This window comes from Salmo trutta, chromosome 23, assembly GCF_901001165.1.
Source record: "Salmo trutta chromosome 23, fSalTru1.1, whole genome shotgun sequence".
In the NCBI taxonomy this organism is placed as follows: Eukaryota; Metazoa; Chordata; class Actinopteri; order Salmoniformes; family Salmonidae; genus Salmo; species Salmo trutta.
In genome coordinates, this window is record NC_042979.1 from 4,595,848 (window position 1) to 4,622,319 (window position 26,472).

The 26,472-nt window shown below is 42.4% G+C and overlaps 2 protein-coding genes across 5 annotated transcripts in view; one reads left to right on the forward strand and one right to left on the reverse strand.

Moving 5' to 3' along the window:
• LOC115159127 (GTP:AMP phosphotransferase AK3, mitochondrial) overlaps positions 1-10,290 on the forward strand; it is a 40,857-nt gene extending 30,567 nt beyond the window's left edge. Inside the window, exons 4-5 of the mRNA XM_029708564.1 lie at positions 5,308-5,426; positions 9,100-10,290. Of these exons, the coding sequence (XP_029564424.1) occupies positions 5,308-5,426; positions 9,100-9,199 (219 nt within the window). The 3' untranslated portion in view covers positions 9,200-10,290. The remainder of the gene's footprint in view (positions 1-5,307; positions 5,427-9,099) is intronic.
• A 2-nt stretch (positions 10,291-10,292) lies between these two features.
• Positions 10,293-25,862, reverse strand: LOC115159126 (hsp90 co-chaperone Cdc37-like 1). 4 transcript variants are annotated; one of them, XM_029708560.1, is made up of 9 exons: positions 25,530-25,860; positions 24,109-24,277; positions 20,730-21,035; positions 17,542-17,638; positions 17,288-17,403; positions 16,167-16,289; positions 12,748-12,921; positions 12,512-12,583; positions 10,293-11,377 (listed from the first exon to the last, which is right to left on the reverse strand). In XM_029708560.1, exons 2-9 carry the CDS (start codon positions 24,214-24,216, stop codon positions 11,258-11,260), a joined length of 1,116 nt encoding a protein of 371 aa, XP_029564420.1. In that variant the 5' UTR covers positions 24,217-24,277; positions 25,530-25,860; the 3' UTR covers positions 10,293-11,257. The 4 variants fall into 4 exon arrangements, with proteins under 4 accessions (XP_029564420.1, XP_029564422.1, XP_029564421.1 ...); XM_029708562.1 differs by lacking the exon at positions 25,530-25,860 and adding an exon at positions 23,074-23,189 and having other exon boundaries at positions 24,109-24,194; XM_029708561.1 differs by lacking the exon at positions 24,109-24,277 and having other exon boundaries at positions 25,530-25,862.
• Between the last annotated feature and the right edge of the window lie 610 nt (positions 25,863-26,472).

A 26,472-nucleotide genomic window follows, 5' to 3' on the forward strand; every position in this document is an offset into this window, starting at 1 on the left:
CTCGGTACCGGTACCCCCTGTATATAGCCTTGTTTTTGTTATTTTATTGTGTTACTTTTTCACTTTAGTTTATTTAGTAAATATTTTCTTAACTCTATTTCTTGAACTGTATTGTTGGTTAAGGGCTTGTACGTAAGCATTTCACGGTAAGGTCTATTCAGCACAGGTGACAAATAAAATTGTATTTCATTTGATTTGATTTAACATGACAGCTGCGTGTTCTAAATTCCTCCATTTAAATTGAGACCTTCCACTCTTTTAATTTCTTCACATTCACAACAGTAAGTAAGAAGATTGCCATAGCCTACTTGTAAATCATTTGTAAATTACCTTGTATTTTCCTGTTATGGTGAATTAAAGTTGGCTACTCAAAACCTTGTCAGATACGCCTATCATAACATTTTGCTAGCATGTTAGCTAGCTACACTACATGAAGGAAAGTATGTGGACACCTGCTCGTTGAACATCTCATTACAAAATCATGGGCGTTAATATGGAGTTTGTCCCCATTTGCTGCTATAACAGCCTCCACTCTTCTGGGAAGGCTTTCCACTATGTTGGAACATTGCTGTGGGGACATTAGTGAGGTTGGGTACTGATGGTGGGAGATTAGGCCTGGCTCGCAGTCAGTGTTCCAATTCACCCCGAAGATGTTTGATGAAGTTGGGGTCAGGGCTCCGTGCAGGCCAGTCAAGTTCTTCCACACCGATCTCAACCAACCATTTCTGTATGGACCTCGCTTTGTTCACGGGGGCATTGTCATGCTAAAACAACCAACTTTAATTCACCATAACAGGAAAATACAAGGTATTTATTTACAAATGATTTACAAGAAGGCTGTGGCAAGCTTCTTACTTACTGTTGTGAATGTGAAGAAATGAAAACAGTGGGAGGTCTCAATTTAAATGGAGGAATTTAGAACATGCAGCTGTCATGTTAAATGCCGAATAGACCTTACCGTGAAATGCTTACTTACAGTTGAAGTCAAAAGTTTACATACACTTAGGTTGGAGTCATTAAAACTCGTTTATTCAACCACTCCACAAATTTCTTGTTAACAAACTATAGGTTTGGCAAGTCGGTTAGGACATCTACTTTGTGCATGACACAACTAATTATTCCAACAATTGTTTACAGATAGATTATTTCACTTATAACTCACTGTATCACAATTCCAGTGGGTCAGAAGTTTACATACACTAAATTGACTCTGCCTTTTAACAGCTTGGAAAATTCCAGAAAATGATGTCATGGCTTTAGAAGCTTCTGATAGGCTAATTGACATAATTTGAGTCAATTGGATGTATTTCAAGGCCTACCTTCAAACTCAGTGTCTCTTTGCTTGACATCATGGGAAAATCAAAAGAAATCAGCCAAGACCTCAGAAAAAGAATTGTAGACCTCCACAAGCATGGTTCATCCTTGGGAGCAATTTCCAAATGCCTGAAGGTACCACGTTCATCTGTACAAACAATAGTACGCAAATATAAACACCATGGGACCTTCCGACTTCAATTGTACAAGCTCTTAACCAACAATACAGATCAAGAAATAGAGCTAAAGAAATATTTGCTAAACAAACTAAAGTAAGAAAAGGGGCCTTCCCTAAACTGTTGCCACAAAGTTGGAAGCATAAAATCGTCTAGAATGTCATTGTATGCTGTAGCGTTAAGATTTCCCTTCACTAGAACTAAGGGGCCTAGCCCGAATCATGAAAAACAGCCACACACCATTAGTCCTCCTCCACCAAACTTTACAGTTGGCACTATGCATTGGGGCAGGTAGCGTTCTCCTGGCATCCGCCAAACCCAGATTAATCTGTCGGACTGCCAGATGGTGAAGTGTGATTCATCACTCCAGAGAATGTGTTTCCACTGCTCCAGAGTCCAATGGCATTACACAACTCCAGCCGATGCCTGGCAATGCGCATGGTGATCTTAGGCTTGTGTGCCTATACATTTCGTCAAGACCAACTGTTTCACGTGAGTTTTGCAAACAGGATGGAACTTTAGTAGATAACAGCCTCTTAACTTTGCACTTTGAGGCTGCTTGGTCTGGGAGGCAGGTGCATAGTCTACATTGTAAAGATAGTAAGCCTCAAAACACCATGATTGTGTAATGAAACCATGAAACGTAGTGCATGTAACCTGAGATCTGGTGTTTAGAGGGTGTTTGAATGTAAACCCAATGTACAGTGCATTCAAAGTATTCAGACCCCTTGACTTTTTCCAAATTTTGTTATGTTACAGCCTTATTCTAAAATGTATTATTTTAGTTTTTTTTGTCATCAATCTACATACAATACCCCATAATGACAAAGCTAATGAAACTGAAATATCACATTTACATAAGTATTCAGACCCTTTAGACAGCACTTTATTGAAGCACCTTTGGCAGCAATTACAGCCTCGATCTTCTTGGCTACAAGCTTGGCACACCTGTATGTGGGGAGTTTCTCCCATTCTTCTCTGCAGATCCTCTCAAGCGCTGTCAGGTTGGATGGGGAGCATCGCTACACAGCTATTTTCAGATTTCTCCAGTGATGTTTCATCGGGTTCAAGTCCAGGCTCAGGCTGGGCTACTCAAGGACATTCCGAGACTTGTCCCGTAGCCACTCCTGCGTTGTCCTGGCTGTGTGCTTAGGGTCATTGTCCTGTTGGAAGGTGAACCTTTGCCCCAGTCTGCAGTCCTGAGTGCTCTGGAGCAGGTTTCCATCAAGGATCTCTGTACTTTTCTCCGTTCGTCTTTCGCTCGATCCTTACTAGTCTCCCAGTCCCTGCCGCTGAAAAACATCCCCACAGCATGATGCTGCCAACACCATGCTTCACCGTAGGGATGGTGGCAGGTTTCCTTCAGACTTGATGCTTGGCATTCAGGCTAAAGAGTTCAGTCTTGGTTTCATCAGACCATAGAATCTTGTTTCTCATGGTCTGTGAGTCCTTTAGGTACTTTTTGGCAAACTCCAAGCGGGCTATCATGTGCCTTTTACTGAGGAGTGGCTTCCGCCTGGCCACTCTACCATAAAGGCCTGATTGGTGGAGTGCTGCAGAGATGGTTGTCCTTCTGGAAGGTTCTCCCATCTCCACAGAAGAACTGTGGAGCTCTGTCAGAGTGACCATCGGGTTCTTGGTCACCTCCCTGACCAAGGCCCTTCTCCCACAATTGCTCAGTTTGGCCGGGTGGCCAGCTCTAGGAAGAGTCTTGGTGGTTCTAAAGTTCTTCCATTTAAGAATGATGGAGGTCACTGTGTTCTTGGGGACCTTCAATGCTGCAGACATTTATTCGCATTCTTCCCCAGATCCGTGCCTCGACACAATCCTGTCTCGCAGCATCGTGGCTTGGTTTTTTCTCTGACATGCACTGTCAATTGTGGGACCTTATATAGACAGGTGTGTGCCTTTCTAAATCATGTCCATTCAATTGAATTTACCACAGGTCGACTCCAATCAACTTGTAGAAAAATCTCAAGGATGATCAATGGAAACAGGATGCACCTGAGCTCAATTTCGAGTCTCATAGCAAAGGGTATGAATACTTATGTAAATAAGATATTTCAGTTTTTTATTTTGCATATTTGCAAACATTTCTAAAAACCTGTTTTCGCTTCATCGTTATGTTGTATTGTATGTAGATTGATGAGGAAAAAATGTATTTAATCCATTTAAGAATAAGGCTGAAACGTAACAAAATGTGGAAAAAGGGAAGGGGTCTGAATACTTTCTGAATGCACTGTAAGTGTTATGATATTGGAATTTTACACACTCAACCACAAAGAAAAATAATAATTGTGGGATGAATTGAAATTGACTCAAAAAACAACCAACATGTACTTAATATAAATAACGCAATCTGTTTTAATGATTTATTAATTTAACCAAAAATGTCACGAATAAATCCAACTTAATATGTTTCTCAAATTGTACTGAAAGTATATTTTATGTGAGGATAACCAAAGAGAACATTTTGTGATTGAACTAATTAGAGGTCTGGTTTTAATTTCCTTCCACTTCCTATATGTTTTTAGAGGATTGTGGGTAGTACATTTTTTTTAAATATATATTTTACACAATGTTATATGTTTAGCACATGGGGATGTGTGAAACTTACTCTTCAGCATGAAGCGTATAGCTATCTTTTTGTGTGACTGGTAAGAAGCTTTATTAGGGCGGTCAGGTGCTAGCAAAGCAGAGGTCCCGAGTTCGCGCCAGGTATGGGCCAAATCGGGAGGAAGGGGTACTCGCTAAGCAAACAACGTGACGTCCTTTACATATGCATGTATGAAATAAGAAAAGTATACTTCTATATTAGCAACTTGTGCCATGATGTGTAATGGATCATGATGAATGGATATCAAAACCGTCAGGCAAAACGAAGTTCAATAAGAAGATGACCCACTCCCACATTTCCAACATTTAATGGTAGAGGCAAATACAGTATCCTGCAATGCTTGCTGCTAAACATCCAGTTACTGCTGGTGGATTGAGCATTGTGCTCAACAGATCCTGCCAAAATTGGTTCAACTGGCAAATGCTCAGATACATAAATCAATGAAAATACCCCAGAAGAAGGTATCTAATTCAGCATTAAACAGAACTTGAAACACCAAAATAGTGTTTTCAACATTTTCCGGTAGTGCTCCCAGTCCCTAGCAAGGTGTTGCACAATACTTGATTAAGTGGTGTACCGACACACTGCGTCATGTTTCAAAACATCTCAGGATGATGTCTTTCAATACTCCAAAGTTAAGGTTTTGTCTCCTTTGCCTTGGTGGCAGCTCAGTTGCCACTAGTTTTGGTGTTTCAAAGCACTTTTTATTTTAAAAGTGTGCTCTCTCAAGGGTCTATTCACATCTTTGAGGAGTGGGAGAAATCTTGTACAATGTGATCACTTGTTCGAGTGTTTTTGTCGTCATGGTCACAATGAGGAGTTTAAAGTATGTGACAATTTTTTTGAGAGCTCTCAAGGTAAAGCAAGGTCATCATAGGTCATGTTTTGCTACTAACTATAGGCATACAGGTATTCCCCCTCCCTGCATGTATCATAATAGGCAACACAGGCTTGGGTTTACAAAACACAGGTTTACAATTTACATACTATGGCAGTACATTGGACACATTGACAATGGCTTATCACGGCCGAATCGTTTGTCTTGCACTTGTCCCCTCTAAAGTTAATAAATAAGCTTAAAATAATTGAATCTTTTTTTAATACAGACCTTCACTGCATTATGTTGTGCTACTAAATCGCCCAATATACCTCTTCTATACACACTCATGGACTGTTTGGTATGTTTTGGTTTGCCTTCAGGGCCTTGATGACGTCACCGGAGAGCCTCTGATTCAGAGACATGATGACACACCAGAGACCGTCACCAGGAGGCTAAAGGCATACGAGAACCAGACACAACCTGTGCTGGAGTACTACAGGTGCCGTCGAAAACCTGAGCCATATAAACTCAGCAAAAAAAGAAACGTCCTCTCACTGTTAACTGCGTTTATTTTCAGCAAACTTAAATATTTACACATGTTGTATGAACATAACATGATTCAACAACTGAGACATAAACTGAACAAGTTCCACAGACATGTGACAAACAGAAATTGAATAATGTGTCCCTGAACAAAGGGGGGTCAAAATCAGAAGTAACAGTCAATATCTGGTGTATCAGCTGCATTAAGTGCTGCCGTACATCTCCTCCTCATGGACTGCACCAGATTTGCCAGTTCTTGCTGTGAGATGTTACCCCACTCTTCCACCAAGGCAGCTGCAAGTTCCCGGACATTTCTGGGGAGAATGGCACTAGTCCTCACCCTCCGATCCAAGGGCTCTTCGCTGGCCATGGCAGAACACTGACATTCCTGTCTTGCAGGAAATCACGCACAGAACAAGCAGTATGGCTGGTGGCATTGTCATGCTGGAGGGTCATGTCAGGATGAGCCTGCAGGAAGGGTACCACATGAGGGAGGAGGATGTCTTCCCTGTAACGCACAGCGTTGAGATTGCCTGCAATGACAACAAGCTCAGTCCGACGATGCTGTGACACCGCCCCAGACCATGACGGACCCTCCACCTCCAAATCAATCCCGCTCAAGAGTACAGGCCTCGGTGTAACGCTCATTCCTTCGACGACAAACGCAAATCCGACCATCACCCCTGGTGAGACAGAACCGCGACTCATCAGCGAAGAGCACTTTTTGCCAGTCTGGTCTGGTCCAGCGACGGTGGGTTTGTGCCCATAGGCGACGTTGTTGCCGGTGATGTCTGGTGAAGACCTGCCTTACAACAGTCCTACAAGCCCTCAGTCCAGCCTCTCTCAGCCTATTGTGGACAGTCTGAGCACTGATGGAGGGATTGTGCGTTCCTGGTGTAACTTGGGCAGTTGATGTTGCCATCCTGTACCTGTTCGGATGTACCGATCCTGTGCAGGTGTTGTTACGTGGTCTGCCACTGCGAGGACGATCAGCTGTCCGTCCTGTCTGCCTGTAGCACTGTCTTAGGCGTCTCACAGTACAGACATTGCAATGTTCCACAGGTGCATGTTCATTACTTGTTTATGGTTCATTGAACAAGCATGGGAAACAGTGTTTAAACGCTTTACAATGAAGATCTGTGAAGTGATTTGGATTTTTACAAATTATCTTTGAAAGACAGGGTCCTGAAAAAGGGACGTTTCTTTTTTTTGCTGAGATATATACATACATACATACATACACACACACACACACACACACACACACACAGTTGAAGTCAGAAGTTTACATACACCTTAGCCAAGTATATTTAAACTCAGTTTTTCACAATTCCTGACATTTAATCCTAGTAAAAATTCCCAGTTTTAGGTCAGTTAGGATCACCACTTCATTTTAAGAATTCGAAATGTCAAAATAATAGTAGAGAGAATTATTTATTTCAGCTTTTACTTCTTTCATCACATTCCCAGTGGGTCAGAAATGTACGTACACTCAATTAGTATTTGGTAGCATTGCCTTTAAATTGTTTAACTTGGGTCAAACTTTTAGGGTAGTCTTCCACAAGATTACCACAATAAGTTAGGTGAATTTTGGCCCATTCCTCCTGACAGAGCTGGTGTAACTGAGTCAGGTTTGTAGGCCTCTTTGCTCACACACACTTTTTCAGTTCTGCCCACAAATGTTCTATAGGATTGAGGTCAGGGCTTTGTGATGGCCACTCCAATATCTGACTTTGTTGTTCTTAAACCATTTTGCCACAACTTTGGAAGTATGCTTGGGGTCATTGTCCATTTGGAAGACCCATTTGCGACCAAGCTTTAACTTCCTGACTGATGTCTTGAGATGTTGCTCCAATATATCCACATAATTTTCCTCCCTCATGATGCCATCTATTTTGTGAAGTGCACCAGTCCCTCCTGCAGCAAAGCACCCCCACAACATGATGCTGCCACCACCGTGCTTCACGGTTGGGTGTTTTTCTGCTTGCAAGCCTCCCCCCTTTTCCTCCAAACATAACAATGGTCATTATGGCCAGTTATATTTTTGTTTCATCAGACCAGAGGACATTACTCCAAAAAGTACGATCTTTGTCCCCATGGGCAGTTGCAAACCGTAGTCTGGCTTTTTTATGGCGGTTTTGGAGCAGTGGCTTCTTCCTTGCTGAACGGCCTTTCAGGTTATGTCGATATAGGACTCGTTTTACTGTGGATATAGATACTTTTGTACCCGTTTCCTTCAGCATCTTCACAAGGTCCTTTGCTGTTGTTCTGGGATTGATTTGCACTTTTCACACCAAAGTATGTTCATCTCTAGGAGACAGAACACGCCTCCTTCCTGAGCGGTATGACGGCTACGTGGTCCCATGGTGTTTATACTTGCGTACTATTGTTTGTACAGATGAACGTGGTACCTTCAGGCGTTTGGAAATTGCTCCCAAGGATGAACCAAACTTGTGGAGGTCTTGGCTGATTTCTTTTGATTTTCCCATGATGTCAAGCAAAGAGGCACTGAGTTTGAAGGTAGGCCTTGAAATACATCCACAGGTTCAGCTCCAATAGACTCAAATGAGGTCAATTAGCCTATCAGAAGCTTCTAAAGCCATGACACAATTTTCTGGAATTTTCAAGCTGTTTAAAGGCAAGGTTAGGTTATGTAAACTTCTGATCCATTGGAATTGTGATAGTGAATTATAGGTGAAATAATGGGTCTGTAAACAATTGTTAGAAAATGTACGTGTCATGCACAAAGTAGATGTCCTAACCGACTTGCCAAAACTATAGTTTGTTAACAAGAAATTTGTGGAGTGGTTGGAAAACAAATTTTAATGGACGCCAACCTAAGTGTATGTAAACTTCCGACTTCAACTGTATATATACACACTATTTGTTTCTCTTCCAAACATACCAGTCTAGTACAACACATTTGATATACCGTTATATTACTTATTAAATTATATAAGCTTTAACTGCATAATAACATTGCAGTGGCCCTTCTCGGGTCATCATAGGCATTAAGGCTTACTGTATATCTGCCCTTTCAAAGCTGGGACATAAGGTGGCATAACAAACTGACATTCATCTCAATTAGCTAGAAATTTGAATTGAGATGCATAGCTAAGTGCATGTGTGAAGGTCAAGATGAAAAATCACATCTGCATATTTCACTGGCCAATTAAAAAAAGGAAAACAGGATGTGATAGCGTCCAAGTTATTGATAACATAGATGTTGGGGCTCTTCGTCACTGGTAAATTGATAAAGCTGAATAAACCCTACTTCAGAGGCCAGTCTGAGAACTGAAATATCTTGGGACTGTAACACAGGATTCAGGTTCAGAAATGAGACCAGACAGTGATGGCTTTCCCTTTGTTAAACAGTGAATGATCTATGTTGGCAACCTTGAAAGTATTATGTAGTTAAGAACTGGGTTGCATTCAGTAGAGCATACGGCAGCAAAACATTTAGCGGAAATGTGTTCTTATTGGAGAAAAATGTAGTAGTAGTAGTACCTCCCCATTTCAAAACGTTTTATTTTTTTTAACCTACTGAACATGACCTGTTTCACTGCTTATGTTTATTGTGATAACTTTCATGACTGTCATGAGGTACTAATGTCTGTTTCTGACAACAGGAGTAAAGGGGTGTTGGAGACATTCTCAGGAACGGAAACCAACCAGATCTGGCCTCACATTCAGGCCTTCCTGTCCAAAAAACTCTCCCCACAAAATTAAAAAGGTTGTTGGGAAAGCATAGAATACACTCCCGGGAAAAGAATGGATCAGTTTACCACAACTTTAAATGGGACTCAACTCTTTGGTCCAAAATGTAACAGTATCTCAGTGCCTATATAAGACCATGTCATTTACTACTACAGCATATGTGGATGAGGACCACTCATTCAACTAAATGTCACATTCTATCTCTGTTCATTCCATATGTAGCCTGGTCCCAGATCTGTTTGTGCTCTGGGCAACTTCTATAATCATGCCAAACAATGGCCATAGACGTTGGCAGGACAGCACAAACAGATCTGTATTGTAGCTTGTTGCCAGGTGATGTGGTTTTGTATCCAATTCATACCAGTCCTTGGTCTGTCTGTGTACAGGACAACTATAAATGGGGTAAAGGGAAAAGTGCCATTATATTAGGTGAAGTTGTCTTGAATTCATCTTTAGGGTCAAGTGCCTGTTGTTGACATATCGTGTCGCTTTTAAATGATACAAAAAAAGTTAATCACCATGCAATTAATTCACGATTAAAAAAAAGACAATGCCAATGACACTGATTTCAGTGAAACAGTTGTCACCAGAAATGCAGTAGTTTAGAATAGCTGTCATTTGAAGTTGTTAGCCTGGTTAAAACAGAGTGAACGTTGCACTCCCGCGAAGTGAAACGTCATAAAATCTATTTGGATGCCAGGCTCATAAGTTATCACAGAGACGTATATTCTCAAAAAAGCTGTAATTAGCCGATGCCTAGTTTTAATTACGATATTTGTATATTTTCTCTGACTGTGGCCTTGCCTTGGGAGTTGAGATTTGTAATCTGATTAATCTATACTGAAAATGTATGCTGGATGTTTTACCACCATATTATATGCAGAATTTTTGTAGCACATTATCTGTACTTTGATGATCAAAGGAATAATTACTTTATTTAAATGTGCATACATGTATGAATATACTTTTATGAACCTTAAACTTCATTTCATAACAAGTATTATTTATTATCAAGTCTCACTTGCTGGAAGAGACTGTATTCAGGCAAACGGTTTAAAAATGTAAAATAAACTAATATAATAAAAAACAATTGTGAAACGCAACAAACAGCTTTCCATTTAATGTTGACCTTGGACGCTCTGCAAAAGTCTAAGTACCTAATATGGCTGGTAGGCCTAAAAGTATGAAAAGCATTTCCCCTGAACAGTTGTTTTAAAGCTGTCCTATTTCAAACAGAGCCTAACACAGGATGTTAATCACGCTACGTCAGCCAGAAAGTTTCACGATTTGTTTCTATTCCACAATCAAGTCCGTGAGCAGGTTTAGCAGCCACACACTTATGTTGAGAAGCTTATTCTTCTGTGATGGACATAGAAAGACAAGACACATTTTTGGAGCGTTGGTTGAGGTGGAGTGACAAGCAGTAACAAAAACAAAAGTAAGAATTCGGCACAGCAGTCAACTGATCACTTTGCATAGTTATGTCGTCATAGCTACACCGTGGTAGTATCCATGTTTGGCCTAATGATGACGAACTGGACACGCAGGAGTATAAAGGTGCACTGAGCAGTTTCTATGAACGTTTCTAGGACAGTTCTGACCACATGTGCTAGGTGTCATAGCAGTTTTAGACAGCATGTCAGAGATGTCCACTGCAGAACCATGAGTCCAGGAACAGGCCTTTTGTTTCTTCAATTAAAAAAAACAATGTGTACTTTTATTTACAACGAGAGCATGTTTTATTCTAATGCTCAGGTTTTCCCCCTCCTGCTAGGGAAGGACTGGGCCGGGTCCAGTCAAACCTACTGTAGATGAAAACCGTTTTAAACTCCAAGATATGACATAAGCAAAAGGTACAGTAAGTGCTTCAAAATACCTACCAATCGTCTTCCCTTAAATACTTTTTGGTGTTGAACAAAATATAAAAGTGCAGGACACATTCCAGCGCGGCATACAAAAATAAGTCTCTGGGAGCAAAGCCCTTTTCCCTCCATTTTGTAATATTTCTATTGAGTGTCATGAACTGATGGGGAGATGATGGGGAGATGGAGGGCGCTTGCTCCACATTCGTTATGTCTCCATCATGCGCAGATCGTCTGTTTCTAAAGTAGCCTCCTCCTTGGACCACCTCCCTTCTCTGTTGGTCCACAAGCCAGCCTCCAGACAGCGCTTCACATGGTACTCTGCCACCTAGTGGTCCAAACAGAGACAGAACGTAAAAGGGCAACTTCAACTCCCGAGAGAATTCAAAAATAATCATGAAAATTATTGCAGTACAGGTAGGCATAACTCGTCTAAAGAAGAAAGCAGACACACTTCTACAATATGACTAGTTCATTTCTATGGGTTAGTGCTAAATGTTGCCCGTTCCAAAAACGTTGCTCCCTGGGAAGTGTAGTTTGCGACCCTAATCCACCTGCTCTGTGGGGCATCTGATAACGAACATTGATAACTCCCTATCGCCAAGTTCACTGTAGTAACACCTTTCAGCAGCACTCAATCTAAAAAGGAGTCTGCCTTGTCTAACTCCAGTGAACAACTCTCCAGGGCCCGTATTTAACAAGCATCTCAGAATAGACGTGCTGTTCAAGTATCAGGTCCAACCCTCTGTCCATGTAATCTCATTCATTATGATCCAAGAGGCTAAACTGATCCTATATCAGCAGTACTCCTACTCTGAGACTCTTTGGGAATACAGGCCCAGTGTTTAGTGAGCATGTGGGGGAGAGGGTTGGGGAGTAGACCCGTCTGCTCTGAGTGAATCTACAAATAACACCCTATTCCCCTATAGTGCACTACTTTTGACGTGCACTATATAGGGAAAAGTGTGCCATTTAGGATGCACACGGGTTAACGCACTGTGCGGCTCAAGCAGATTATAATGCTTATGTAACAGGAGTTAAATTGGCCCACATCTAGACTTCCAACTAAGCGCTTGCTGCTAACTAAGTATAATTTGCGGAGGAGAGGACATTTGTTGATTTGGCAGGAAATCAGACTTTAGGTGGCCAGTTGGGGGTGATCTCATTCTTTAACTCTCACTCCCTCCCCCTCTCTCACTCTCCAGAAAGTCATTCTGTTCTAAACCAACACACCGACTGTTAATTTACCTTCGGTTTCAAAAACAGAGAGCACAGCTTGAACACGAATTTGAGTTACGGTATCTTGGGATATTTCCATCGGTTATCTCAATCAATGTTTACGTGAGAAAATGTTTTTTTAATCAACAAATAGCGTGGCTGAATAAACAGATCTGACAGGCCTACAGTACATGTCTGACTCTGTGGAAACTGTGGAAACTGTAGTGAGAAGTGTAGCCAATACCTGTGGATTCATGGTGCTGAGAACATTCTGGAGAATCTGCATGTCTTGCAGCTGGAACCCTGACTTCAGTTCCTGTTCCAGAATGATAGGAATAGAATCATACCTATAGTACCGTATATATTCACATAGTAGTACATATCAGAATGTACAGCTTCAAAAATACATTTGAATTAAGGTCTACTAAATAAAATCTCAAACTTCCCACACATGTAAATGATGTCGCTTGGAATACTTACAGGGGGTAAAGATTCTAGAACTTCTTTGGGGTCCGGACGACAGCGTGCTGTGCTGCTCTTGTGCTCTGTAAAGTTGGGGAGTGTCTCTCCTTTGCACTTGACAGTGTGCTCTTTTACTCTCTGCTTAAAGGCCTCTAGCTCAGTATGAAATACATCCAAGTACTCTTGTCCTGCCTTGCATAGAAAGAAATGGCAACAGCATTAAAGTATATTCACTTGATCATCCTCTGTTGACAAGAGGAACTTGGAATCATAACAGATGCAACAAATGTCTTCTAAAACGGCATATATTAAAAGAGTGTCAGTTATAAATGTTTACAGATGAGAAACATATTTTGGCATGAAACCATACTGTTTACAGAAGGAACTTACAATCATATCAACATGTCAGACTGGAAATCATACAGAAATGCTTACAATGTCTTCACATGAATGCAATAGAGTGTTGGTATGAAATCATGTAGCTGTATATCATTGCCTTGTGTTGTAGGAATCTTTGTCTTGACTCCTGTCACTCTAGTGGTCATCTGACCACATTACATCACTGTCCGTACACCTTCCTTCAGCAATTTGTTTTTACATGTTAGTTACATAATAACAAAAAACCATGAAAAACAAGTTTGGTCATTGAATTACAATACAAAAAGTTGAATAATTCCTTAGCCTAGCTTATCAATAACAACTGGTTAGATGGTAGGTAAACAGTTTTTCTTAAAATGACTTTGTGGTATAATGACGACTCGACAGTGACTCAGCAGACAGACCAAGGCTGATTTACAAGACGTTTCCCCAAAACCGTCTCCTCCCCTTCATCTACACGGATTGAAGTCGATTTAACAGGTGACATCAATAAGGAATCATCGCTTTCACCTGGTCAGTCTGTCATGGAAAGAGCAGGTGTTCCTAAGCAAAATATTTTAGCGGCCCCCCTTTGTGACATCGAAGAGAACAGTCTTGTGCTTTAAAAGTTCATTTCCTGCAATTCTACACCTTTTGCCATGGGGCAGAGAAGATGTTATAACTAATTTCATGCATTTCTACTAATTCTGCCATGGAGGTGGAGAGAACAATTAGCAGTTTTACAGCTAATTCTACACATTTTGCCATAAGGTGGAGGCAAACATTTGCAGTTTTTAATATGATAACTGATGATCAATGGGCCCCATGCCAGTCGGTAATTCGACCATGCTTACTACAAGTTTATTTCTAGCAGCTAGACTAATTTACCAATCCCAACAACAACAAAATGCCGACATGAGCTAATTGAGTGACTGCTGATGCACAACCAAATTTCAAAATGGCACCTTGTGTATTCTATTATTCTAAATCCCAACAGTATGTATGTTGAGAACCCGACTAAGTCCCCCCCCCCTTCCAAAATATAAAATAAAAAATAATTTAAAAAAGGACCTACAAAAAGTGGGCCACCAGTTGCCCATCCCTGATGTACAGTACCAGTCAAAAGTTTGGACACACCTACTCATTCAAGGGTTATTATTTATTTTTACTATTTTCTACATTGTAGAATAATAGTGAAGACATCAAAACTATGAAATAACAAATGAAGGTCAGTCAATCCAAAAAACGTAACTTTGAAAGTTTCTTCAAGTGAAGTAGCAAAAAACAAAGCGCGATGATGAAACTGGCTCTAATGAGGACCGCCACAGGAAAGGAAGACCCAGAGTTACCTCTGCAGCAGAGGATAAGTTCATTAGAGTTACCAGCCTCAGATTGCAGCCCAAATAAATGCTTCAGAGTTCAAGTAACAGACAGATCTCAACATCAACTGTTCAGAGGAGACTGTGTGAATCAGGCCTTCATGGTCGAATTGCTGCAAAGAAACCACTACTAAAGGACACCAATAAGAAGAGACTTGCTTGGGCCAAGAAACATGAGCAATGGACATTAGACCGGTGGAAATCTGTCCTTTGGTCTGATGAGTCCAAATTGCAGATTTTTGGTTTCAACTGCCATGTCTTTGTAAGACGCAGAGTAGGTGAACGGATGATCCCCGCATGTGTGGTTCCCACCGTGAAGCATGGAGGAGGAGGTGTGATGGTGCTTTGCTGGTAACACTGTCAGTGATTTATTTAGAATTCAAGGCACTTAACCAGCAGGGCTACCACAGCGATTCACCATCCCATCTGGTTTGCACTTAGTGGGACTATCATTTGTTTTTCAACAGGACAATGACCCAACACACCTCCAGGCTGTGTAAGGGCTATTTGACCAAGAAGGAGAGTGATGGAGTGCTGCATCAGATGACCTGGCCTCCACAATCACCTGACCTCAACCAAATTGAGATGGTTTGGGATGAGTTGAACTGCAGAATGAAAGAAAAGCAGCCAACACGTGCTCAGCATATGTGGGAACTCCTTCAAGACTGTTGGAAAAGCATTCCAGGTGAAACTGGTTGAGAAAATGCGTGTGCAAAGCTGTCATTAATGCAAAGGGTGGCTACTTTGAAGAATCTAAAATATATTCTGATTTGTTTAACAATCTTTTGGGTTACTACATGATTCCATGTGTTATTTCATAGTTTGGATGTCTTCACTATTATTTTACAATGTGGATTATAGTAATAAAGTAAAACCCTTGAATGAGTAGTTGTCCAAACTTATGACTGGTACTGTATGCGCAATCGATATACCTACCTAGTATTAAGCCATTAGGCTACATCTGAGCCGCTTCAATATTCGTATCTGTTATGCCTATAGGCTACTATTAACTAAAAGCTCACGCATTTGACAAAGCTTAACTTGCTACTTCAGGTTTAATTATTTGAATTGTTTAAATTGTGGAATATCTGTAGGCCTACTTGAAGCTCAATTCTTGCCTGCCATTTTAAGCTACAATGATTTGTTGAGCAATTATCAAAACCATTGTCATCATATCCTATTTTTAGGTCACATTGATATTTTCTATAGCGAACGTGCCTATATTCATTCTGGCTCACAATTTACACAAATGGAAGAAATGCTGAATTTACATAAATATTGCATACAAAATAGCACAAGAATACACAAAATACATAACACAAGGCAAACATATAATACAAACAAATACATAATAAGCTACAAAACATTTCTTCTCTTGATGGGGAAAACTATATTGTGTAAAAAAAAATAAAAATTTAAAAGATGACTTTGAATAGCCATTTAATAGCTATAGCAAACTCTTACGCCGATATTCTATAATAATTTTCAGCACAGAAAAGCTCCTGTAACGACACAGTTAAGTTTCACTTCGTAACGAGTGTACTGCGCGGTCTTTTGGGTAACTGGTGCGACTTCTTTGGCCGTTATTTTTTACGATGCATCGTTAAATTATTATTTTTTTAAATAAAATCAAATAAAAATACCCGTATGCCTAAGTTCCATCACTATCAAAAACAGTGCCCGGGATAGATAGAGGCTTACTTTGGCTTTGTGGAAGAACTGACGGAAGCAGCCTCTGGGGTCCTGCTGGGAGGTGCTGGCCATCTCCAGGATAAACTGCATAGCAACAGCCTGGTGAGCTACCTGCTCCATCAACGCCTCTTTCTGTGGTTGAATAAAAACAATGAAAGAGAAAAAAAAAGTGAATTAATCTGTATAACACAAATACAGTCTGTGTAGGCTATACTATAAAGTAAATGTTTGTAAACCTGAACTGTAAAAATATATATTTTTAAAAGGCCTCTTCTGGCAGGGGAAAGTGGACAGGATGGAAACCTTTCACTGTTACAACAACCTCTAACATTGGGCGGCAGGTAGTCTAGCTTGTTAATAACAGTGTTAGGCCAGAAACCGAAAGGTCGCTGGTTCAAATCCACGAGTTGACTAGGTTAAAAATCTGTTGATATGCCCTTGAGCGCAGGGGGTGAGGGTAGGGGGAGATGAGGCCTTTCACCAGACTCTGTGACACCCTATTCCCTTAAACAGCGCACTACTTTTGACCGAGGCCCATAGCACTATGGGGAGTGGAGTGAAAAGCACATCAGCAGTCTCAAATAGAGTTCTTATCCAGATACTCTGCGTGTGAGCTTGAGGACAAAAGAAGGGAATGCTTATTATACATTAGGAACAACTGACTGTATGCAGACAGTGAGTGCAACCTAATTTCCTGACATGTTGCCCCCCCCCCCATTATTACAGTGAGTAGCTGTCGAGGTAGGGTGAAAACACCACGATAACGGCGCTAGACATTCCTACTAAGACAGCAGCAATTAAGATGGCAGAACGAATGGAGGACAGCCGGAACTCCAACCCTGATCCACTCCACTGATGGGGGCGTTTGAGGCAGGACCTCCTGCTTAACTCACTGTGAATACATACGGAATAGCCCCCTCTGGTGGGCCTTATTGATAAAACCTCATACAATTAAGGCATTTATACAAATCTTATGCTGAAAATAAATGCTAATTGTAAAAACAAACAAAAAACGCTTATGCATTATCTCTGAAGAGGAAACATAAGGGTGATATTGGCTGTTAGGTAACATATATTGTATCAAATATTGTACACAGAACAGGACAGTGTGCGTGTGTGATTGTTCTGACCTCTTCAGCCTGTAGTCTGAAGCACCAGAGGATCAGGTAGTTGGCAGTCTCCTCACAGACGAGGTGAGGCAGGTCAGACAGGAACCGCTGGCTGTCATCCCACCTCCGCAACATGCCTGACCAGTCACAACAGACCATCAGACCAATACCACATCCTCCCCCAGCTCCCACTAGAGAGACAACACCAGCAATGCATGGATCTGCATAACGCAATATTGAACAATGATAAGCTATAGATGAAACATTTCACTCACCGAAATGTCTAAATTCTTGTTCATACTTCTGTACAAAGGTTTTGCTCTGGTCATCATCCTCCAATTCAACCTTTTTACTTCTTGAATTAATAATACTCTATAGGGGGTAAAAAAGAAAGAAGAGAAACACCGAGTCCATAACACTCTATTCCTCACATCCTCCTCAGAACCTTCTCCTTCAATGTGTTTTGATAAAGTGTCAAGAAGTGAGCACACAAGAAATCAAGGAGATACAATTGAGACTCGCCCTCACAGTACGCGGAGAAAGATTACATGTGTACTAATCAGGTAGGTAGCTTTATCAGAGATGCAAACCTGCGAGGGTCCAAAAAGGAAAAAAAATTATTGTTGCATATTTTCAGAGAATAACAAGTAGATAATACATATTTGGACAATCTCAATACTCTGGAAACGTGTTTGGGGTAGGCTGGCATTGCTTAGTTGATTAAGGCATTGCTTAGTTGATTAAGTCGGTCGAATTTGATCCACAGAAGTGTATTGTGCCATATCACAACGTGTTGCTGTACTCATGAGCGGCATGGTTTTCCATGCTTGAAGCGAGCCTATAGGCCTATTTGTTTGGCAAGACAGCATCTCACTGTAGTAGGCTTTGTTTGTTATTTGGATCTCCATTTACCTTTTGTTTACTGCATTTGTTTACTGTTAATGTAACAAGCCTAAATATAGATCGTGTCATGCCTTCATCGATCTGATATTTTGTTTACTAGGACTACTTGCTGCCACTGTTTTGTTTGCATTCGCAGTTGTCAGTATTCTAAGCCAACCTGCTATTTAGTATTTTTGGGCTTAAAGGTAGGCCTTGTCAAAGAGGCAGGGCTTTAGGAGGGACTGAAAGATAGTGATGGACTCAGTCACAGATGGCTGGAGGGAGGGAGTTCCAGAGCCTAGGAGCAACCCTGGAGAAGGCCCGGTCGCCTAAGCTCTGTAACTTCGACTGGGGATGACAAGGTGGCCTGCTGTGGTGGAACGAAGTGAGCGTGTGGGTTGGTAGGGGAGAAGGTCTGAGAGGTAAGGGTGGGGTGGTGAAGGGCTTTGTCGGTCAGAAGGAGGATCTTGTAATCAATGCATTGGGAGACAGGGAGACAGTAGAGTTCACAGAGGACAGACAGGGGCGATGTGCTGCCAGAACTTAATGTGGGTGAGGAGAGGCTTCAGAGTTTTGAACCATTTGGAGATTATGAAGGGAGCTTGAGTTGATGCCGAAGAGGAGCGTGTTGCAGTAGTCAAGATGGGAGGAGATTAATTCATGTATGAGGGTTTCAGCGGCAGGACGGAAAAGGGAGGACCTGACTTTGTCAATGTTGCGGCGGTGGAAAAATGAGGATTTAACACTCTTGTGTGGTGGTCAAAGGACAGGGAGGAGTCCAGGATGACGCCAAGGCTGCGTGCATGGAGGGAGGGAGAGACATACAGGGGTGTTGTCAATGTTGAGGTTGCCAGCTTTGGTGAGGGTGGATTTGGTGCCTATGAGGAGTTCCGTTTTATCACTGCTGATCTTCAAGTTTTGTTGCATCCATGTTTTTATTGCAGGGAGGCAGGATTCAATCTGGGTAAGAGGTGGGTTGAGGAGGGATTTGGTGCCGAGGTAGATCTGGGTGTCATCAACATAGCAGTGGAAGTCAAGGTTGAAGTGATGGAGGATCTGATTAAGGAGGAGGATGTAGATGATGAAGAGTAAGGGACCCAGCACAGAGCCCTGGGGGACACCCTGTATAATTGCAGCTGAGGTGTGGCCATTGAGGAAAATGTAGTGGGTCCGGTTTGTGAGGTACACTATATATTAGAAAAGTATGTGGACACCCCTTCAAATGAGTGGATTCTGCTATTTCAGCCACACCCGTTGCTGACAGTTGTATAAAATCGAGCACACCGCCATGCAATCTCCATAGACAAACATTGGCAATAGAATGACCTTACTAAAGAGCTCTGTGACTTTCAACGTCGCAACGTCATAGGATGCCACCTTTCAAACAAATCAGTTTGACACATTTCTGCCCTGCTAAATCTTCCCCGGTCAACTGTAAGTGCTGTTATTGTGAAGTGGAAACGTCTAGGAGCAACAACGGCTCAGCCACAAAGTGGTAGACCACACAAGCTCACAGAACGGGACCGCAGAATGCTGAAGCACGTAGCGCATAAAAATCATCTGTCCTCGGTTGCAACAGTTCCAAACTGCCTCTGGAAGCAACGTCAGCACATTAACTTTTTGTCTGGAGCTTCATGAAATGGGTTTCCATGGCCGAGCAGATGCACACAAGCCTAAGATCACCATGTGCAATGCCAAGCATCGCCTGGAGAGGTGGAAACACATTCTTTGGAGTGATGAATCACATTTCACCATCTGGCAGTCCGACGGACAAATCTGGGTTTGACAGATGCCAGGAGAACGCTACCTGCCCGAATGCATAGTAAACATAGTTTACAGTGCCAACTGTAAAGTTTGGTGGAGGAGAAATAATGGTCTGGGGCTGTTTTTCCATGGTTCAGGCTAGTCCCCTTAGTTCCAGTGAAGGGAAATCTTAACGCTACAGCATACAATGATATTCTAGACGATTCTGTGCTTCCAACTTTGTGACAATAGTTTGGAGAAGGCCCTTTCCTGTTTCAGAATGACAATGCCCCTGTGCACAAAGAAAGGTCCATACAGAAATGGTTTGTTGAGATTGGTGTGGAAGAACTTCACTGGTCTGCACAGAGCCCTGACCTCAATCCTATCGAACATCTTTGGGATGAATTGGAACGCCGACTGCGAGCCTGGCCTAACCGCTCAACATCAGTGCCCGACCTCACTAATGCTCGTGGCTGAATGGAAGCAAATCCCCACATCAATGTTCCAACATCTAGTGGAAAGCCTTCCCAGAAGAGTGGAGACTGTTATAGCAGCAAAGAGGGAACCAACTCTATATTTACGCCCATGATTTTGGAATTAGAAGCAGATTTCCACATACATTTGGTCATGTAGTGTATGATCGTAGCCAGAAAAGTGTGGTGCCCTCAACACCCAGACGCATCTACACGATTCACACAGATTACCGATTTTGAGATCAAAACAGCGAATGCCGCTGAGAAGTGGCAAGTTTGCATCCCTTTTATTATTGTCAGGGACATCCAACTTTGTATTTTTATCTTGTGTTTCAATGAGTGTGTGTAGGTTTAGGTGTAGTTACCTTGTCAAACACATCCTGGCTGCTGTCAGCACTGAGCACAGGGCTTCTGCTGCCTCCCAGCATGTTCTCCTTCCGGCGCCACTCTTGTTCCGTCTGGGAGAGCTCTGATTGGCTGGCAATGGCGCGGGCATGCTCCTGCTCAACACTCTCGGAGCCGTGCAGCTCCAGCCCACACAGCTGGTCCTGAGCCTCCACCAGCTGCCAGCTGGACACGATGGAGGCTTTCACACACTGCTGCTGGCTCTGGCACAGGGACGCCATACTGTCTTCTGATGCAGACGCCATGCACTCTTCAACAATACCCCCCTGGTCACAGAGAGGAAAAATAGTAGTTTGTTATGAACAACTGATGGAGGCCTTAACCCACTGCTGCTGGCTCTGGCACAGAGATGCCATGGACATGCAGCTGCACCCTGGGGTCACAGAGGAGAGAAGAGTTCATTAACAATTGATATCTTGACTAGAACACAAACAAATATGCTAGTGCTAGCTTCTCAACACTGGCTTCCTGTTAAGGCTAGGGCTGATTTCAAGGTTTTACTGCGAATCTACAAAGCATTACATGGGCTTGCTCCTACCTATCATTCCGATTTGGTCCTGTTACATATACCTACACGTACGCTACGGTCACAAAACGCAGGCCTCCTTATTGTCCCTAGAATTTCTAAGCAAACAGCTGGAGGGAGGGCTTTCTCCTATAGAGCTCCATTTTTATAGAATGGTCTGCCTATCCATGTGAGACGCAGACTCGGTCTCGACCTTTAAGTCTTTACTGAAGACTCATCTCTTCAGTAGGTCCTATGATTGAGTGTAGTCTGACCCAGGGGTGTGAAGGTGAACGGAAAGGCACTGGAGCGACAAACCACCCTTGCTGTCTCTGCCTGGCCGGTTGCCCTTTCTTCAATGGGATTCTCTGCCTCTGACCCTATTACAGGGGCTGAGTCACTGGCTTACTGGTGCTCTTCCATGCCGTCCCTAGGAGGGGTGCGTCACTTGAGTGGGTTGAGTCACCGACGTGATCTTCCTGTCTGGGTTCCCTTGGATTCGTGCCGGGGGGGGGAGATCTTCGTGGGTTATACTCAACCTTGTCTCAGCGTAGTATTTTGGTAGTCAGATGATATTCCTCTAGTAGTGTGGGTCGGGGGGGGCTGTGCTTTGGCAAAGTGGGTGGGGTTATATCATGCCTGGTTGGCCGTGTTCGGGGGTATCGTCGGACGGGGCCACAGTGTCTCCCGACACTTCCCGTCTCAGCCTCCAGTATTTATTCTGCAATAGTTTGTGTCGGGGGGCTAGGATCAGTCTGTTATATCTGGAGTATTTCTCCTGTCTTATCCGGTGTGAATTTAAGTATATATTTTCTCTCTCTCTCTCTCTCTCTCTCTCTCTCTCTCTCTCTCTCTCTCTCTCTCTCTCTCTCTCTCTCTCTCTCTCTCTCTCTCTCTCTCTCTCTCTCTCTCCTCTCTCTCTCTCTCTCTCTCTCTCTCTCTCTCTCTCTCTCTCTCTCTCTCTCTCTCTCTCTCTCTCACTCTCTCACTCTCTCTCTCTCACTCTCTCACTCTCTCACTCTCACTCTCACTCACCGGAGGACCTGAGCACTAGGACCATGCCTCAGGACTACCTGGCCTGATGACTCCTTGCTGTCCCTAGTCCAAGTGGTCGTGCTGCTGCTCCAGTTTCAACTGTACTGCCTGCGGCTATGGAACCTTAACCTGTTCACAGGATGTGCTACCTGTCCCTGACCTGCTGTTTTCAACTCTTTGAAAAGCCAACTGACATTTACGCCCGAGGTGCTGATCTGTTGCACCCTCTACAACCACTGTGATTAGTATTATTTGACCCTCTTGGCCATGTACTGTTATAATCTCCACCCGGCACAGCCAGAAGAGGACTGGCCACCCCTCAGAGCCCGATTCCTCTCGGTTTCTTCCCAGGTTCCTGCCTTTCTAGGGAGCTTTTCCTAGCCACCGTGCTTCCACATCTGCATTTCATGCTGTTTGGGGTTTTCGGCTGGGTTTCTGCATAGCACTTGGTGACGTCGGCTGATGTTAAAAGGTCTTTATAAATAAATGTGATTGATATCCAATTATCTTTATATTATATTCTGCTGCTGGCTCTTGGACAGAGATGCGATGAACTCTACACCACAACGGTCACAGAGGAGAAAAATAAAGTAGCTTATTATGACTGATATCAGAAAATCTGTTACATTACATTCTGCAGCAGAATATTAAAGCTACAATCATCAGGGCCTGTATTCAAAAAGTGTCTCAGAGTAGGAGTGCGTATATGAGATATGGTCCTCCCTGTAATCTTACTCATTATGATTTTAAAGGCAAAACTGAACCTTGAGCAGCAGTCCTAGTCGGAGATGCTTTATGAAAACGAGCTCTGGTCGGAATGAAAAGTGGGTCCGGGCTCCCAATACTGCCTGTCCTCCATTGCAGCTGAAATCTCCTCCTCCTGATGATGCAATGCAGTAACTCTGTTAGGGTGATGTGTGTACAATGGATGTGCAAACGGACATGTAAAAACACAGGTTGTGTAGCTTTGTATAACATGCTAATAATAACAACAATATGTACCACCCACTAGCTACAGCTGTCAAGACAACACTGTATGGATACTTCAGGGAATAGAGATGACACACATACTAGTTATGGGTGCTTATATCATTCATGGTACCTGAGATAGCCAGTCAAGCAGTAACTAGCTACCTAGCTAAAGCAACAACACAGCAAGTACTACTAACATCTGCTAAACGTGTATGTGACCAATAAAATTAGATTTGAGAAGTGTATGGCGTAACGTTAGTTAGTGTTCTACGCACCAATTAGCCGTGTAATATTGGTAAGCATCTTGGCTGAGTTAAGAACTGGCGAAAACGGGCAATATGTCGTTCTGCTGAGCTAGCAGACTCTGCTAGAGCTAGCTAGTGGCCTCTTTCGAATCCCAGAGTGGAAATCTACAGAGGTAACGTTAGCTATCACACACACAGTCTGATTTACTAGGCAAGCTAGCTAGCTAACGTCAGTTGCACTGGTCCAGAGCGACAGAGCTAGCTAACTAGACACAGTACTGTGAGAGCAGTCATTACAGATGGACTCAATACTAACTCAGACTCGTTTCCATTGTTGACTTTATGTAATGAAATTGACTTGTTAACTAGCTAACAGCATACTGCAGCTATTATTATCAGATATCATTCGGCAAGGGTGTCCAATAGCTAGCAGCAAGCTAACTAGCAACAATTGAGACGGGGGGGCTAAACTAGCGTGCTAAGGCTTTATTTCCTGGATGACTAACGTAACGTTAGATCCGTTGCTACCCGTCTAGTAATAATCAATTGGTAAAAGTGTATTGGCCTTTAGCCCCACCATACCTGCAGTGATGTGCTGTAAAAGCTACCGTTACTTGGTACAGCAGAGGCACTGCAGCTCTCTTCTTCGTCTGCTAACATGGGGAAGTTTATTGTCCCGAACCTCTCCATCGCTGCTGCTGCTGCTCCTCGAGCCGCCCAAAACACCGTCACTGAGCTCTAGAACCTGCCACTAGAGAAAATATATTGCCTTAATTCTTCCCAAGACAGGCAATGAGCTAGCCAAACCAACAGCTGTGATATTTGGGTAAATCAGAGCACAAAAATACAGCAGCCTCTTTAATCGACTTCATCCTCCATGTTTTTATTCAAGTCCACGTGTTGTGGAACTTTGATCACGTGGTAAATCTGTTTTGGTGTTTTTAAAATGTGTATTTGATGACCACGATTACTATACATTGTGTAAGGGATAATCAACGAGGGGCTATGCGTTCCATGGAAAATAATGAACAACGTGGAAGGTTTGTTCCATGACGCGCTATTGGAGTGGAATTGACCTTCCACGGAATTGCATTATTTTTCAGAGAATGCATGGAGCCCCGAGTTGATTATCCCCTTTATACCATGGCTATAATTTAACACAGTTGCTGCTATAAAAATGTGTTAAACATCCACTGAAGTATCTAGCACGTTTACTAGATCGCTACAGTAGTTGCCGTGGTAACCAAACAAACAGACTTGCTAGTTAGGCTAACCAAACCATAATCAGTCCTCGCTTGCCGTTATGAAAATCGAATTCAACAATGCCAATAATGTTTTCAATTTGACTTTTGCGTTCAAAAGCAGCTCAAACATAGAACGTGTAAGAATGACCTATAGCCATTGAATGCTACAGTGCAAAAATACTGTGCGTTATAGGGAAATAATCCACGATCTAGAATGCTCTTCAAGCCAATAAGAACCCAGTATTCAACAATGCCTAATTAAGACATAATGTCCGAGGGGTGTGGTTGTATATAGCCAATATACCAAACATTTGATCTCAATACAGTTCTGTTCCTAAGACTATAGTCTGTTATGAACAGTGTGGACTACATTTTGTAGAGCGCAAAGGAGAATTGAGTTATTGCACACGCGCAATTCACAGAGAAAGCGTTCCCTAACGGAAATAGTTCAACCCATGTAAAAACAAGTCAGATCTAACATTCACGCATGAAATAAAGGCTATACACGCTACCTAGTAGCTAGTTAGATAGCCCAGCCTGCTGCAGGTCACAAGTTATCTAGCTAGACATGTTCGGGGATAGCTCTCAAACTCTAGGTGGCATTCTACCTTCTTACAGTTTCAGCCGTTAGCTTTGCCCATGACTACTTCATGTGAACCACAATCCCAACGCTGTTTTAATATTTAGAAACGTCAATAATAATTGCTTCCGAAACATTCATCAGCGAGAAAGAATCCTTCAAATAAAAAAGATACTTACTGTAGCAGTTTTGCACAGATCCATACAGCTAGGGTGCCTCCATCCGACGAAACTACACTTCCTGAGTTACCGAAGATTATGAATATACTGACAAGATTACATGTCTCTCCACCCTAACAATGGGAGTCATTGTCCACAAAGCAGAACGGCATGCTATCTAGCGCCCGCAAATCCTTTCTTTGGATTGGTGGATACATCTCATTATTACAATCGATTTTTAAATATTTGATGAATGTTGTTGACAAATACTATGCTACTTGCCTGATGTCATGAATATGCATAGCCATCTCGAGACAACTCACAAATAAAGTGTTTTTTTCTCAATGTTGCCGGGATGTCACATGTCCTACTAATATCAGTACAGTTGTAACAACTTAAGCATTACGAAAATTATATTCAATCAAATAAACCTCACGTAGCAAATAAGCCATTAATTTTTTTGTTGACTAAATTCGAGACACTCTCATTGACCTCCATAAAAAAAAGTCATTGCTTGGTTGGCAAAACGAAAAAATGCCACCTGCTGGAGGGAGACAGATTTTCCGCAGAGTCGGGCCTCTCTTCCTCTCTGGGGTTAGGTTTACACACACGTGTTTGGAGTATGCTAGATAGCTAATTAGCATATGTTGTCGTCTCTTGTATTCCGCAAACAAGCGCTGTAACCATGGCGACGTGGCGCGTGGGGACACTAACCCTAACGAGCTGTGTCAATTTAATTTTTTTTTTAATGTATTATTATTTCTCGCTTATATTCGATGCATCTTAACTTTCAGACCGAGTGCCAGAGCTCTTAACAAAAAGCCCACCGCAAAGAAGATACTTTCGTCAATAGGCTCTAAAGCAGTTAGCGTCAATGAATAGGGTTGGTCGGGACAGAGGGAACAATGAATGGAGCCAAATACAGGCAAATCCTTGACGAGAACCTGCTTCGGAGTGCAAAAGA

Excerpts from the sequence above, each read along its gene's own strand:
- LOC115159126 (XM_029708560.1), bottom strand. The coding sequence starts at position 24,216 with ATGGAGAGGTTCGGGACAATAAACTTCCCCATGTTAGCAGACGAAGAA. Across the intron at positions 21,036-24,108 it reads TTTACAGCACATCACTGCAG|GGGGGTATTGTTGAAGAGTG; the intron begins GTATGGTGGGGC and ends CTCTGTGACCAG. Across the intron at positions 11,378-12,511 it reads TCAGCACCATGAATCCACAG|GTGGCAGAGTACCATGTGAA; the intron begins GTATTGGCTACA and ends TTGGACCACTAG.